The sequence below is a fragment of the Megalopta genalis genome, chromosome 1, assembly GCF_051020955.1.
Source record: "Megalopta genalis isolate 19385.01 chromosome 1, iyMegGena1_principal, whole genome shotgun sequence".
Lineage (NCBI taxonomy): Eukaryota > Metazoa > Arthropoda > Insecta > Hymenoptera > Halictidae > Megalopta > Megalopta genalis.
Genome location: NC_135013.1, coordinates 13,102,793 through 13,119,870, shown reverse-complemented (window position 1 = coordinate 13,119,870; position 17,078 = coordinate 13,102,793). Strand labels below are relative to the sequence as shown.

General features: G+C 41.9%; 2 protein-coding genes across 3 annotated transcripts in view; one reads left to right on the top strand and one right to left on the bottom strand.

Moving 5' to 3' along the window:
• Positions 1-11,935, top strand: part of LOC117228838 (uncharacterized) — a 38,571-nt gene extending 26,636 nt beyond the window's left edge. The window contains exons 1-3 of one of the 2 annotated variants that reach the window (XM_033484849.2): positions 9,582-10,538; positions 10,615-11,119; positions 11,692-11,935. In XM_033484849.2, the coding sequence (XP_033340740.2) occupies positions 10,798-11,119; positions 11,692-11,807 (438 nt within the window). In that variant the 5' untranslated portion in view covers positions 9,582-10,538; positions 10,615-10,797 and the 3' untranslated portion in view covers positions 11,808-11,935. Of the gene's footprint in view, positions 1-9,581; positions 10,539-10,614; positions 11,120-11,691 lie in introns of those variants that run through there. The other variant, XM_033484850.2, reaches the window with a different exon arrangement.
• Positions 1-17,078, bottom strand: part of LOC117228837 (uncharacterized) — a 144,468-nt gene that overhangs the window by 40,308 nt on the left and 87,082 nt on the right. The gene's annotated exons all lie outside the window — the stretch shown is intronic.

Below are 17,078 nucleotides of genomic sequence, written 5' to 3'. Positions count from 1 at the left end.
TTGCCGCTTCCGTGGCGACCGTGTATCAAACCGTGTCGAAATTATGTTAACACGTTCTCTACCAATGTCGCACGCTTGCAACGACTGCTACGTCATGTTCTGCGCAGACAGTATCGAATTAATTCTGTGTACGTTCAGAACGATGATTCACGATATTACAATCGAAGAATTTCTAGCTTTTCGATAGCCATAGTTTTGTTTATACGGGGTGTCCCAAAATTATGGTATTACCGGGTAATAAGGGGTTCTTGAGGGTATTTGAAGTAACTTTTTCTTCAGCGAAAATGCCATCCGTGGCTTCGTTTACGAGTTATTAACGAAGAACAGTGGCCAATGAGAAGCGAGCTCGGCTGGCTCATTGATGTGGCCACCTGGCGCCAGCCGAGCTGGCCTCTCATTGATGCGGCCACCTAGCGCTTGCCGAGGTCGCCTCTCATTGGTCGCGGTTTTTCGTTAATAACTCGTAAACAAAGCCGCGAATTGCATTTTTGCTGAGGAAAAAGCTATTTCAAATCACCTCAGCAACCACTCATTTGCTGGAAATACCATAATTTTGAGACACCCTGTATATCTATGCTATTGCTAACGCAAATGCTAGTTAATCGAATGGAAGAAAATGATCGCCCGATATTGGAAAACCTTTTAACCTTTAGCATTCGGAAAATCTTTCTGATAAACTTTGCAAAAATTCTGATATTACAAATCGAGTTGAAGTAAAAATCATTATACTATTGCGAAATTTTATAGGTATTATTTTGGTTTTATAACAGTTTCGAATATCAATAATTCTTCTAAAATAATGGAATACCGTTCAAACATTTTATGGAGCTACTTTATAACCGTAAGAAAATTGTTTTCTCTCTTGCGATCGTTCGCAAATAACTAAGAAACAAAAGAATCGTTCTTTCGACTGTATGCTCGGTGTTCTCAATGAATGATTCACTGGCTCCGCCGATGTTTATCAGTGTATCGCATGATAATGTGCCGGCTATCTGGCCGGAAACGATTTTATCGTATCGCAACGAATTTGCAAATCGGCGACAAATTCCAGCGATTCCGGGAAACGCGCGCCTCGTCCGCATCATGGGAACGAAAACAATGCGAGCATCCGAAGTGACTTCGTTTCCGCAATGTCCACGTTATCTGCTCGCGCGATCTTTTCGCGGTTTGGACGATACGTGGACCGGTTTTCAAATCTGCTCCGAACGAATCTCTCTCACTCCCTCTCTCTCTCTCTCTCTCTTTCTCTCTCTCTCTCTCTCTCTCTCTCTCTCTCTCTCTCTCTCTCCGGCGTGAAAATTATTCGAATTTCTATACGGTAAGTAAAATCGATGAGGTGAAGTTGCGAAACGATCCTCGGTCGTGGTGCGATCGTTGAAACTGGTTCGAGGGAATTGTGCCGCGCCAGAAACTCAGAAACAGCAATTTTAATAGACTGTTTACCAAATGCGCTATACATCATTGTACAATGCACCTTTGGCTCTCGAGTGGCTGTTAAATGTACCGGTACAAATTCAAGATCAATACCATTGTACCTCGTCCTCGTTCGAGTACCCGCGTTAACCACCGCCGACCTCGATACACGATTCGACATAGTGTTCGGCGCTGCCTTCCTTCGATGTGTATGTAGTACAATTGATACCGATATTTTACTTCCGCGTTCTACTACTGTATTATGCATTATATTTGGCTCGATCGGTACGATAAAAATTTCATATCCACGAAATTGTCAACAAGATAATTTTAATTACACTCCGGTGCTTCGTGCGAATTGAGATACGATCTATATGAAATTAAATGAGCAATTGATCTTTTTCTTAATAATCTTAACGAGCTAATGATAACGCAGCGTTACTTTGAATTTCTTTTGACATTGTTATCGTTTTGTGTTTCACTTACTCTTTACTGCCACAAATGCATAAAACCCGCAATAATTTTCTGTGCGAAGCAATTGTCCTATTAATCTGTACTTTCTCTGTACACTGTTTCAATGTACAATCTTTGAGATCATTTTGGAGAAAGGATTTCGTTTTCTGTTTACGCAGACACAAATGTACACATTCAATTGTTATTATTGAAATAAATTAAACATTGTCGCATCTATTTTCATTTCAGACAATACTTAACAGAACAATACTTAACGAAAACGTTTCCGTGAGAAATTTGTTTACTTCTTTACTCAAGCATATATTTTAATACAAATCATACGAAATTTGAGCAAATTCAATCTTATCGTTATTATCAAACAATATGATGTTAAAGAAAGTAGGTAAACAAACCACAAATGTTGATCATGCAATAACAACTTCGCAATTGCGATGTAACCACTTATTTTCGAAAATTTAAATTATAAATTGACTGTGCATCTGAATGCATTTATGACACATGCAGATTTTCAATGTATGAAAAGACTTTTATTTTAACAGAAATCGACCGTGTTATTATTTTCTTTCTACCTGAAAGGTAGATTGACGTATCTACATCGCATCTAGATTGATAAATTAACCAATTATTCGCAAACATAACACTTTTTTCAGAAAAAAAAAACTTTAAGCCTGTTCCAGCGCAGACATCAAATCGCAACCATTGATGCACAAACGCATATCATCGCTCTAAATCAACATGGATTAGAGCCTAGGAAAAAGCGAAACGTATCAGATTCAAAGCGGCAATTTGACAAAAGCGCCGCTCTAATGCATCTTGCAGACACAAAGTACGAAACGTCTGCAGCTGCAAATCTCTTCGGTCGGACTCCAGCTTTCGGTGCCCGGAAATTCGGCAGCGTTCCTCCCGGCGAACCAAATTTTCGCGGGCTCGTAAACAAAAAACGTGGACGGGCCTATCGTGCTTTTTTTTCGTCCGGTGAAGCGAGGTTTGATTCGACCGCGGTGACACCGTTGACACGACGTCACACTAATCTTTTTTTTTGCCGCGCCAGCGACGAGTCAGCGACCAGAAAGAGCGTCACGCTACCCGACGCGTTATTCGACGCACCCCCTCGCGCCACCCGCTATTCGAAAACGAAAAAACAGACAGAGAGGCAGGGAGGAGGAGAGAGAGAAAGAGAGAGAAATAAACAAGAGGAAAACGAAAATCGTGGGAGAAAAAAGGGAGAACCGAAACCGCACGGGACATGGTCCATGATGGACCAGACACCGATTCCGACTGATAAAAATCACAAATTTTTTACCTTTTCCCATAACACGCTGTTGAGCAACTCAGCTATGCAGCTCAATTTTAAACCCTCCGTGAACGAATGGTTGTAACAATAAAAGCTAATCATTCTCGAATGATGTCACATTTTTCAATGAACGTAACACGTTTCCCTAATTCTTACATTCAGCTGTTAGGCATATAATCATACTTAATAGAGAAGTTCAGTACATTTGACTCGCTAAAAAATGCAACAGAAAGTATTGTGTTGCGACAAGCACTCCTAAATGGCTTATTCAATTTATTTATTCAATTTCGTTACTGTATAAAAATATTCAAGAACATCCAACATTTGCGAACATGTTTAGCCTTTCAGCAGAATTTAAACAGTGGTTATATAATTACTAGAATACACCAAATAAAAATGTTGTATATTGACTGTAAATGTATATTGACTCTTGCAGCCGTGACATGATCCCATAAAAACGGATATAGGAGACTGTTTGAAAATTGGATAAGCGAAATACAAAATCGTGAAGTTATTACAAAAAGTTGTTACACCATTCTCGATTTACGAAATTCACCAAACGAAAATTCTATTTCCATTCAAAATTTCTGTTTCTTACAATCGTCGCAATCGATTAGGAAGATTCTTGTTCTGTACATCCACGGTATATTGAAGCGAGCTCGGCTGGCGTGAAGCGGCCGAGCCAATGAAAGACGAGCTTGGCAAGCGCTAGGCGGCCGCATCAGTGAGAGGCGAGCTCGGCTGGCGCGAAGCGGCCGAGCCAATGAGAGGCAAGCTCGGCTGGCGCTAGGCGGCCGCATCCATGAGAGGCGAGCTCGGCTGGCGCGAAGCGGCCGAGCCAATGAGAGGCAAGCTCGGCTGGCGCTAGGCGGCCGCATCCATGAGAGGCGAGCTCGGCAGGCGCGATGCGGCCGAGCCAATGAGAGGCGAGCTTGGCTGACGTCACGCGGCTGCATCAATGGGCGGAACTGGGCTTCGGTCGCTCGTTGACTGGGCCGCCTTGCGCTAGCTGAGCTGGGATTCGACCGCCTCGACCGCTGGCGCCGTTGGCTCGGCCGTCTCGCGCCAAATGATCTCACCTCTGATTGATCACTGTTTTTCGTTAATAACTCGTAAACAAAGCCGCAAATTGCATTTTCGCTAAGGAAAAAGTTACTTCAAATGACCTCAGGAACTCCTTATTTCCGGATTGCTAGACATTTTTCTGATACCCTGTAGAATCAAAAGATTCATATCAGAGACATTCATCGCATATTGACAAGCATGATCTTCCATTAGCTCGAGATACACTCATACACGAAAGTATTCGAACGCTTACGTTTATAACATTCAATTGATAAAATATATGTGTGTGATAAGATATAACAAGGAATGGATCTTAAGACTGCGTAAGCAATATTAGAAAATAATTCAACAGTATATAGCGTTTTTACAGTACATTTATTGTAAACACGTAATAAAAGTATTCGAACTCTGACAATTAAGAATTCCCGAAGATCGCAGAATGTAAACAAACATTGCTCATTTCACTAGCAGTTAGTCCAACGGAATCAGTGTTCAAAATTTCTGTCTCAATGTCCATTATTAATAATATAACAAAATGAATCGCAAGAAATCCGAAACATGCAAATCAGTAAGAGAATTAATAGTGAAGTGGCATAAAGAAGGCAAATCGTACAGCGAAATCGCACAATTTGTAAACAGAAGCAAATCCACTATTCATTATATCGTGAAGAAATTTAGCCTTTAGGGGACCAAAACTATTTATTTCCAGTTTACACACTGCCAAGTCTAGATTGTTTTTCAGACGAAGAGACATTTTTCACTGAAAATTTTTGTATCAAATATAAAGGAGAGATATTCATTTTTTAAATAAAACTTCGTTGATATATTTTCATCGAAACAATCGTACCTATTCTTCTAATGTTTCCTGCCAGATTTTACGATTTTATTGATTTCTGCCGCGTGTATGGCGGCATTGGACCGTTAAGGGTTAAATTAATAGGGATTAAATAAGCACCGTTGTGGGCGTCCAAAAAAGCCGAATGAAAGAGAAGAGAAGACAATTGTACGAAAAATCAAACGAGATCCTTTTACTTCTGGATCGCAATTGGCATCAATGGTGGCTACGCAGTTCCAGGAATAAGTGCATCCAGAATTGTGTCGCCGATTATTAAGAAATAATGGTTTACATGCACGAGTTCCAAGAAGAATGCACGCGTTCGTAGATCATCGTGGACCCGGACCGAAGGCGACGCGAATCCCGAGTTTTCATCGTAATACAAGCCACACACGCATTTTTTACAGAAACGCGGCCCGGTCGTCCAGTTGGCGCCGAAACCATTGATTAAAGTCCGGCGCCGACCCATTTTTCTCCGCTCCTCCTCCCCTCCTCTTTCCATTTCGCCCCCTTTCACCCAGTATATTTCTCTCTTCTCCCACTGTCCCGCCGGTTTTCCCGCGATCACGATTATTCGGCGTCCTCCACGCGTATGCGGCCAACTTTTTGGCAACGGGACGCGACCGCGTTACCACCGACCCGATTGGGAATCACCGACACCCAGCACTCGCATGATCTACAAACCGGCGATGCCTTCGCGAAGCTCCGCGAGTTTCGCCTCCGCGCGATCGTTGCCCTCGGCCAACTACCACCCTCGCGATAAAACATGCTTTGCCACGATATCCTCGACAAAGATTCTTTCGCACGATCTCTCGATTGTGCATACCTTGTCGTCGATCCGACCGAGTGTCGCGGAAAATTGCTGACGCTCTGGGACACGATCTCTCCAATCTTTGTTGTTTGTTATTCAACAATTTGTTATATATATCTGTTTACACGATCTAATATTTGCTAAGGTATACGTATACGTCAACTACTGTGTTTATTTGTATATTTATTATTTATTATCACTGTTTTCATCAATCTTATTTATTGGTCCGAAATTTTTGTCGGAAAGCTAGATTTGACGATCGATTAGGACATTTCACCTGCAATTTCGAAGCATTTTCACGTCATAAAGGGAACGACCGTTGACCATTTACCGACTGGATTTTTCAGCATTCTAGCCAATTATGTATATCGATCATGGGCGCACGCTGGGTCGACCGCAGAATCATGAATGGTTTATAGAGGCCATAAACATCGGTGTTTCATTATTCTTGTTGCATCGTTGCCGACGCTCCGAAAAACAACGCACGCACGGAAACCGCGACCGTTCGAAGACAAACTCGATGATATATTCTACTTGCGAGCGGGAAATATGAAATGTAAATACGGTACTATAATGTTACGGGAAACGAACCGTGGGAGGACGGTACGGAGGGAGAAGAGGGGAGCGCGGAGAGAGAGAGAGGGAGAGCGAGAGAAAGACCGAGAGCGACAGCGAGAGAGATAGAGCGCCAAAGCGCAAGCGAGAGAGAGAGAAAGAGAGCGCGAGAGCGAAAGCGAGAGAGAGAGAGAAAGAGAGCGCGAGAGCGAAAGCGAGAGAGAGAGAGAAAGAGAGCGAGAACGAGAGAGAGAGAGAGAGAGAGAGAGCAAAAGCGAGAGCGAGAGAGCGCGAGAACGAGAGAGAGAGAGAGAGAGCGAGATGGAGAGCGAGAAAGCGAGAGAGAGAGCGAGAGAGCGAAAGCGAGAGCGAGAGAGCGCGAGAACGAGAGAGAGCGGGAGAGAGAGAGCGCGAGAACGAGAGAGAGCGGGAGAGAGAGAGAGAGAGCGCGAGAACGAGAGAGAGAGAGAGAGAGCGAGATGGAGAGCGAGAAAGCGAGAGAGAGAGCGAGAGAGAGAGAGAGAGAGCGAAAGCGAGAGCGAGAGAGCGCGAGAACGAGAGAGAGCGGGAGAGAGAGAGAGAGAGAGAGAGCGAGAAAGCGAGAAAAAGAGCGCGAAAGCGAGAGAACGAGAGAGAGAGAGAAAGAGAGAGAGGCGGGAGGGTCTGGTGGCCGCGTGTTTGCGCGGGCATTTCGCTCGCGTCCGCCCGGACCAAGTCCCGGAATCGAAATTTATATTGTGTCGGGCAGCTTCGGTTGCGATTGATTAACGTATCACGTGCATCATGCGCCCGGCTATCCATTACATGCGCAAGCTGATACGGACCCGCGACGACGACTGACCGTAAACGCGCCTGTATTGTGAGAGCCAAGCTAGTTCAACAATTATCGCTATACGCTCGATTTCTTGAGATACATGTGAGCCGAGGATACGTCACTTAGGCGATCCCGTTGTTTGACTGCTAATAAACACTTAAACAATGACGTCGGTGTGACATCAGATTTTAAATCAGTTACCTGTGGCTCACGCATTGACCGACTAAAATTTTGTAGACTTTTGTCGGCACTTTTCTCGATCTGTTCGCTAGTATTTACCAATACTTAAGAAAATCGAGACTTACAATTTCAATAACCTTTTAATGCATTGGAAACGTGACTCTGCTTCCGGTACATTTGGTAAGATCCAACTCAATCCAAATTCATTCCTGATTAAATTTAATTTGGAAGGACAAATTTTTTAATCGATTCTATGAAACTCTGTGATCGTTTCTGTAAACGTTTAACGAGAAATTTAACGAAGCAGCACTGTAGCTATTCCGTTAAAAAGTGTGTCGTATTTTTATAGTCAAGTTTCGTACAGATAACTTTCGAAGAAATCAACTCAATCGTAACTCGTTCTCGATTCAATTCAATTCTGATCAAACTGAAGCTAGATCGAATTTTTAGGAGCGAGAATGCAGCTGTGCATTAATTTGTGTAAATATTTATTTAATGTTTCCCGATGCAGTGTATTCGTTCAATTAAAAAGTATGCTGTTTTCTGTAACGAGGTTTGCATGCAGTTAAAAATAAAAATAATTCGAAACTTGCAATTATGTATTTGCAACATACTTGGAACTTAATAATTCATAATGAACATTGAACAATGGTTTGAAATATTGACACAAAATTTCTATTTCGACACAAAATAATAGTCAACATTTCGAAATATTCTACAAAGGAAGATGCTACCTTAAAAAGTGACCAGTCCAATTATTTATGAACAACATTTAATAATAACTTCTTTAGACATTCGATCGAAAATATTTTTCCATCCGAGTTCAATTCAGACAATGAGTTGCCGATAAATTCTGGTATCGATAGAATCGTGTTAATTTTCTTTGATAGAAACAGCTTCGACGAAATCCGCATGAATGATTTCATATCGTCGCGTGAAAGGAAGATAAACAAATTCTGGCACGTGAACCGTCGAAGAAAACGAAGAACCGATTTCCACCGCATAATCGTTAACCGCGCCGCAGGCTCGAAATCGGTGTTCGCATTTTTTGTGTTTTATCGGTGTCGATTTCGAACTACACGAGCTAACGAATATAATTAATGGATCCTCCAGCGTGGAAGTGATTCCGTGATCGCCAGGGATCGTTCCGCTGTTTGCCCCGCGATTTGTTTGGCGAACGTAAAATAAATAATTAACGGACGCAATGAAACGGTAAAAGCATGAAATCGAATCAATCGTTTTTCGATATATGTTTCGTTCGCTGGAGAACGTTTCGTGGTCGACGGTCGTTGCGAAACTATTCTTGTCGTCGACGTAATCGTCACGGATCTCGATCGATCAGCGAGAAGCAGGTTCCGAGATAAGATGAGTCACCTAACGAAGAAAGTGGCGATAGCATCGGCCGAAATATGCGCAAGTTGTGAAAACAATTTCCTGCTGACCTTCTAAATGATTTCCGATGGAATTGATCTTTCAAGATCGTTAACATACGCAAATTACGATAGAACGATTTTTCTATGTTTTTTTAATGTTGCGAAACAAATTTTGGCAACATTCGGGTTTATATAAAGCAATCTGCGAGAGTAGGAATTTGCATGAAGGCCTGCGGTCATTAATTGAATGGAAACCACTAATGAGGGTCTATGTCATATTTAAAGTACATGCAACGCGGACCCTTATTCGAGGGACAGAGTATTAATTCATGTACAATACAGTGTAATTATAATTATAAACAGATATTTATACAACAGCATATTGATTACATGAATTGGAATTAACTCGCAACTGACATCAATTTCGTGGAATTATGTATTCTAAAAATACGTAACAGATGCCATCTAATTACGAGGAACGGTCGATACAGCTTTGTCACTTATCACAATCGTTTCGTTAGGATAACGAAAGAGCAAACGTTCGGATCAGAAAGTATATACAGTAATGTCTCTCTAATTGACGCCCAGATTGACAACAGAAATGGACAATTCGGGAAGAGAAGATACGATTATCCGAGCCTTGCGGTTTATTTTTATAGTTATGTGTTACGGCCAAGTGGCCAGGATTTATGGCAGGGGCCATGTGTTTGGGTACCCGGACGGTATGGGCCTGTCCCGGGCCGCTCCCGAGCACATGTGGCATCGTCATAACGTCTCCTGGTCCTTGAGTACGGTCCAGTCAACTACGGTTGGGTCTGACATTGTTCGGGCACGTAGGCCCATCAGCGCGGGAGGTCTAGCAGGAGTCATTTTGCCACTCTCCCTCCTAACTCCCGGCCCACCGTTTTGGGGCAGTCTCACTTGATTTGAGATTGCCGTGATTGGACCGTAATTCCTTGCCGCCCACCCTAGGTTAAGTAAAGGTAGGGATAACCAAGGTGACCTCGTGGATGTCACACGGTTATTCGAACAGTCCTGATCTGTCCATCCACCCTGATCCATCTCGAGTCGTCAGTGGATACAGAGGTCTCCCGGGAAGCTAGTTGTTGGAGCACCCGGTTAGCAAAAATAGAGTTTTTAGTCGGCACACCACGTGCAAGCTACTACAAGGCTCGAAGCTCACAAGGAGCACCACGAGCAATAACATTATGAATTGTCCACAATTATAAAAACGAGCCGCAAGGCTCGAATAATCGTATCTCCTCTTCCCAAATTATCCAATTTAGTGGACAATCTGAGCGTCAGTAAGGGAGACATTACTGTACCGTCCACATAAAAAATGGCACAGATCTCGACAGTGGCGGATATCAGGTGGCGGGGGGGATAGATCCCGACAAGTTTCTCCGTGCCATAATTTCGCGGACGAGTACTTTTATCACCGACAAGGCACCGCTCATCACAATTATCTTCAGTACCCAGTTATCTGCGGATATTTTAATAAAATTAACTATCACAAATTTTGTGATACGATCGCAACGAAATAACTCTTCTAATTTAATATATTAGCCCACAGAACGAAATGCTGCAAAGATCCTTCAGTTATCCAGCATATTATCAACACAGAAATATGTCAGCATTTCGCGCAACAATGTGATCGGTCTTAGAAAGAAGCAGGAAATGGTAATCCACTTATCTTCGCGTGCGGCAAACAGGGGCCGATAAGGGTATTATTATCGAACGATTACCTTGGAACAATCGATAAGGTGCGTTTTAATGAACTCGTCCTTCTTTTTCTTGCAGAAATCGCTTATCAGTCGCAGTCTACGCTCGACCAGCACTTTGGAATCAATTGTGTCCCCACTGCGGATTAGTTTGGACCAACATTAACCTGTGACGTTTCCGGAACCTAGGGGTTTAGATAATCGAAGTAAATCGTTGCCGAAATCGTTGCTGTTATCGGAGTAACCACAGCACATTGCGGAGATGAAAACGAACGCTCCGTATCCAACATCACCTCCAGCGTACTCGGAGACAATGATGACTTCGCCACAGCCTCCGCCTCCGCCTGTGCCTCCACCGATGCCACCATATCAGTATCCGCCGCAGCATCAGCCTGAACCATTATCGCACATCTATAATCCTTCGTATCCCCCGTCACCATGGATTCCTCAACAAGCGATTATAAATCCGGAAACCAGTTTTATAGAAACACCGACGGCACATAATCCCAGTTATCAATACAACCCCACAGTAGTACACGTGGTAGCCGATGTAGACCATTCTGAGAGATTGAGAAAGCATCAAGGTGGGTTTCAACAGTTTTACATGTTCCAAATGTTCGAGCAAGTTCTTTGAGAAGAAATTATTTGAGAAATCTTTCTGACACTTTCGCGGACTAGCGAAGATTTAGTGAAGCATATGTTGAAATGTTAAGGTGTAGATGTTGAATACAGTAAATTCTTCCGAATTTTCCTTTAGCTTGTAAACAAAAATAGACAATTTAGGGGATTAGGAGATACGATTATTCGAGCCTTGCACCCCGTTTTTATAACTGTTGACAATCGGTAATCATAAAAATGAGCCACGAGGCTCGAGTAATCGCATCTCCTCTTTCCAAATTCTCCAATTTTGTGCACAATCTGAGCGTCGATTAGGGAGAATTTACTGTAATTAAACGTTTCTCCTCTCTTTCCAAATTGTCCATTTCTGTTTACAAGCTGAAGGAAAATTGGGCAGAATTTAATGTACTCCGTCTCTTCGTCTCGATATCAGTGACGACTGTATATATATATATAATAATCTAAAACGTTCCATAGAAGAATTTCTCAAACCGTTACATAGTATAGGAATGAATAACAATTAATACCTTTCTTTCAGGATGTTGCGTCTCGTGCATCTCTCTCCTCATTTTTGTAATTATAGCAGCCGTTATGATTACGTTTATGGTGAGAATTCACGAAGCGAGCTCACGATCGTTCAATGAACGTTCCTAGGACTAGTTTTTTTTTATAATTGTATGTTGAGTATGCAAGAAAGACAAAGAATTTGTCCGCAACAATGTAAATTATTGATTACGTGTAAATATGAAGAAATATAACAAACTTTTGTAATGAAACAGGAACACGTGTGCAATGATTTGACACAATTTCTTTATACTTCCATAAGATCCATTTATACCGAGCAATACTATTCACTCGCAATTTCGGCCTTAGATTTTAGATCTCAATCTAAATGCAATTTCTGACTCTAGATAAACTGGAAAACAAACTTCATGTCAGAGATCGCAGATAAGCAATCATATCTACCATAGATAAAAACTGTATTTATGACTGTACTTATGTCTTAAAATGTAATCTATACACACCAAAATGTTAAAAAGAAAAACAAGTGAAACAAATTATAAAGTTGCTATAAGTTCGCTTGACTCTAAATTATCTTAACAGTAAATTTGATCAATAAACCATACAGTTGGTAAACAATAACACTACTATTTCACAATGAGGAATACAGTACTTACGCTACTATGAACCTAATCCCCTTAATTTGTCCATGATTGTGTTACGATATTCGTATGTTGTGAAATGCAAATATCGTTATCTTTCACCAGGACACAGAAATTCCCTGTTTACATATGTCGTTGTGCAGCGTATTAACGCGATAACGCGCGAAACAGTGTTATCGTGAAGTCGTATTGCAGCGTTCCACGGCACTTGGATCTTAAATTATTAGCTCGGTTACTTATATCATTCGGTATAAAAGCCGTCGATATCGCGCCTCCCCCGTCCTCCTTATGGCTCGCAATGCGTGCGCGAGGTTCCACCACCCTGTCAACGGTCCAAGAAACACGGTCGTTACTTCTGCTATTGTCGCAACGTGTCGGCCGGGCGTCTTTAGCCGTTCGTGCCGGCCTATTTATCACGGTTTTCAGTTACGCGGATTCCGCGTTTTGATCTGCGACGATTCCGAGGGCCGGTTAACGCGGCACCCACCACTCGAGATTCGCGTTACACCGTCGCGTAAGCTCCGTTACGACGGTTTTTTATGCGAGCCAGTGACGGCTATACGATTCGCCCTTAACACGAATCGTTCGCAGAGGCTCTAGATTTTTATCGGCGCCGCTCTCCGTGAAGCTGTTTACGAGTCTCTGAATTCCTCGAGACATATGTCCCGATGTGAAAACGCGAACAGGCTGTTAACTCCACCCCTCCCCCCTCTCCCAGAGACGTCGCGATTCCCGCGTTTAATTCGGTGCTCGTAAAGCTCGTTACGATATCGTGATACGATCGGAAACGACCTCCTTAATTTTTGGGGACGTTGGTTTTGTAGTCGATTCCGTTTAGAGTGATGAGTAAACTGCGGATTTTATGCGTTCAGCACAGAAATGGGCGTGCACAATTTCAAATGCTAGACGCGTTCGAAACGATCGAGGAATATTGATATACATACTGCTTCAGATTTGTTAAATCTATCATCTGAAAATTATAAATATAATTGCAGAAATAACTATTTCATAAATTATTACTTTTGGTAGAGTTTTAAGTAGCTGCACTAATCGTTTGCTTGAGCTACGATCTTGCTCGCAGCTACGTCGATTAGCACTTCTTTGTCTAATAATTAGACTGCGGATTTCAAGCGTGCGTGGCAAAAAAATGAGCAGGTGCAATTTCAGATGCTAGACGCGTTCGAAACGATCGAGGAATATTGATATACATACTGCTTCAAATTTGCTAAATCTATCATCTCAAAATTATAAATATAATTGCAGAAATAACTACTTCATAAATTATTACTTTTAGTAGAGTTTTAAGTAGCTGCACTATTCGAAACGTACCAAGATAGCATAATCATTTGCTTGAGCTACGATCTTGCTCGCAGCTACGTCGACTAGCACTTCTTTGTCTAACAATTAGACTGCGGATTTCAAGCGTTCATGGCAAAGAAATGAGCAGGCGTAATTTCAAACAGCGAAAAGTTTAGAAGAAACTAAGCGTTTTGTTGTGCTGATTTGGACTTATCAAGATTATTAAAAAGGACAATCCGCAGTCTACATACGCAGTCCGCTAAGAAAATCTCAACATCTCGCTGGAATAGTTCTATATTCAATCGTGCAACTCCGTACCGCACCGATCAAGTAGACATTTCGAGTGCAGCGAAAGCAGACGAAGACGACAGGATGCGTAGCCATTCAAGGCCGGCCGAAAACGATTTATCATCGGTAATGGCGCAACGCGTTCCCGGCCCGGAGACGGCGCGAGATCGTCGAAAGTTGCCGCGTCTTTGTTCTTTCCCGTCGCGAAAGAGCTTACTCGTAAGTTTTCCGCGGGTTCCTCCCCCCCGATGAAAATCGATCCCCGTCGCCGACGGAACGGCTGAGCAAAGTGCGGAGGACGTATTGTCGAACGCTCGAGGAATACGGGAGTTGTCGTTAGTCCCGCGGTAACGTCGTCGAATCGACGGGATCGGGAATAGATATCGGATTCGACGTTCTGAGTAACGGGGGCTGCCTCTCGTCGAGGCCCGAGACGTCTTTCCCCTGCACTTTAGCCGGCTGAAAAAAAGAATGCCGGCCGCGATGCGCTTCCTCATTGTCAGCCGCCAAAGTAGCACTCTGCGCGAGCACGCGGGGAATAGTGTTCGAGCATCTTGAAGAACGGTGGAACTTTTATTACGCGCTGTTCGATTTTATGGCTTTGCTATTTGTTGATAACTGCATCGCCGATTTTTATGCAAATACATATTCGATAGTCTGATTGATGAAAAGAAGAATGGACGTAAGATGCCGTGTGGAAAAGGAAGCTTCCACATCGGTGTTCTGATTGCAATTATGTATTATGACTAGACTCCGGATTTTATGCACTTCATGCAAAACGGTAAAAGCATTACTATTATATTCGATCGATTGAACTGATTTTACAGAATTTTGATACTGCATAAAGATTCGCAGTCTATTTATCACTGTAGAAATGCTTGATAATTGAATGAAGCACACGCATAAGCTACTTTCAAATAATCTTGTCGATTAACAAGAGAATCGTAGAAATAGCATATATTACTGATAAGATATTAATTGAATTGGCGTGAATTTAGTGATCTTTCAATTTAATGGAATAACGATAAATTCGAATCTTTTAGTGACTATTTGTAAACTGTGGTCTTGATGCATTTATGATAAAAATGCATCAAAGATAAAATGCAGAACGATAGAAACATTTAAAGGATATCAATGTACTTTTGTCTCAGTCTCAAATTGTTAACATTGTTTAACGAAGAAGTACATTTGTATTTAGCTCTTGTTTCCTGCAATTAATGTAGACGAATTTTACTTTTAATCTAAATCCGCGATCTAATAATGGCGAATTGTAACGAGCATTGAAAATGAAACGTAATAATGCAATTAATAGAATATAATCATTGATTATTCATTGGACTATTACGCACGATGAAATCACGAATTTATTCAGCTACGACAATCTATAATCCGTAGACTGCAACTATTATATATTTACAATATTATAATTACGACAAAATGAAGAATCGTAGGACATGTATAACTAAATTGCGGATCTTTATGCAAACTAATAATAATCGTTTATATCAACCGTCAAGAACAGAAACGAAATAAACATGCAATTTCTCTTTAAATAATTTTAATAAGTCGAAAATAGTGCAACAATATTCGTGAATTCCTCTAACGTCGACACGCTTTCGTATCTCAACTGTTCATGTTTATCTTAATCGAACAAAATCCTTGTGGATTTTATAATTAGATTATTCTAATTATAATACAACGAAGGAGACGCATTAACGTCGCGTGCACTAGATGATCGAACGAAATTGTACAGCACAGATGGAACGATTTCTTGCTCGTATCGCCGTAAAAATCATTCTTCGCGTCTTTTTGCGCATCGAGATCTAAGCTTCCAGGTGCGTACGATATGGACGCGGACCTCACGTTCTTGCGCGACCTTTTTCCGATAATTAATGTCCGCCGGTGCACCCTGCGGAACGTGGATCGAGGACAAATGCCGAGGAGGAACGGGTGCAGGCGGCCAGATTAATGATAGTTTTACCTGCCAGCATTGTAAGAACGATGGATTTGACGCTATCGCCGGTGCTAAGGATGCCAGAGAGGAAAGAAGCGAAATTTATTAGCGGCCTGGGAAGCTGCCCTGGGAATCGGGTTTAATATTCGATTCTTTGCTACCACCGTTCAAAATGAATTCCCGTGAAAATTACGGTTCCAGCTGAAAACCGCCGAGTTAAATCCGTAACCCTAACTAAGATCGGCGTGATTTTAAACGTAAAGATATCGTCTTGTTTTATCTCATCGGTAGAATGCAATTTTCATGCTCTTACGCGAAACAGTAAAACTATTTCACTAACGTTATCAACTAATAACATCGCTATCTACCGATAACGCTATCAGAAACAAATGTTTACGTAGATTCTGTAGTTCGCAATTAATTGTGAGAATTTTTATTCTGCTATAAAAATCCGCAGTCTACTTATCAGTGTAGAATTCATTGTAAAAGAATGAAATATTTGGATAAGCTATTTTCGAATAATATTGTGTGTATACATTTATATTCATTTTTATTCATGCTATGATAGAAAGTCAATTCGATTTTAATTGGGCGGAAGTCTTTCAGACATAATTCAGTGATTCATTAATTTTTAATTTAGGATAGTGATGAATTTTCCAGTGGCTATTTGTAGACTGCGGATTTGATGTATTTATAATGAAAGTGAATGAATGAAAATTTCAATAGTGGAAGGATTAAATTATTAAAGAAGGAATGAAATTTCTACGTGACACAAACTTCTTACAAACAATGCTATATGTAAAAGATCTTTTCAAAATATTTGCGTTTGATTTTAGACACCGTAAGCGTTTTAGGAAGCGCAGTCATATTTTTGTAAATTATATTATTTCACATAATGCATACAGGGCGTCCCAAAAATATCTCGCAATCCGAAAGTAGGGGATTCCTGAAGTGATTTGAAGCAACTTCTTCTTTAGCGAAAATGCAATCCGCGGCTTCGTTTACGAGTTATCAACGAAAAACAGTGACCAATGAGAGGCGCCAGCGGTCGAGCGGCCGAATCCCTGCTCAGCTGGCGCGAGGCGGCCGAGTCAACAGCGCCAGCGGTTGAGGCGGCCGAACCAACGGCGCCAGCGATCGAGGCGGCCGAGCCAACGGCGCTAGCGGTTAAGGCGGCCGAGTCAACGGCGCCAGCGGACGAGCGGTCGAATCCTAGCTCAG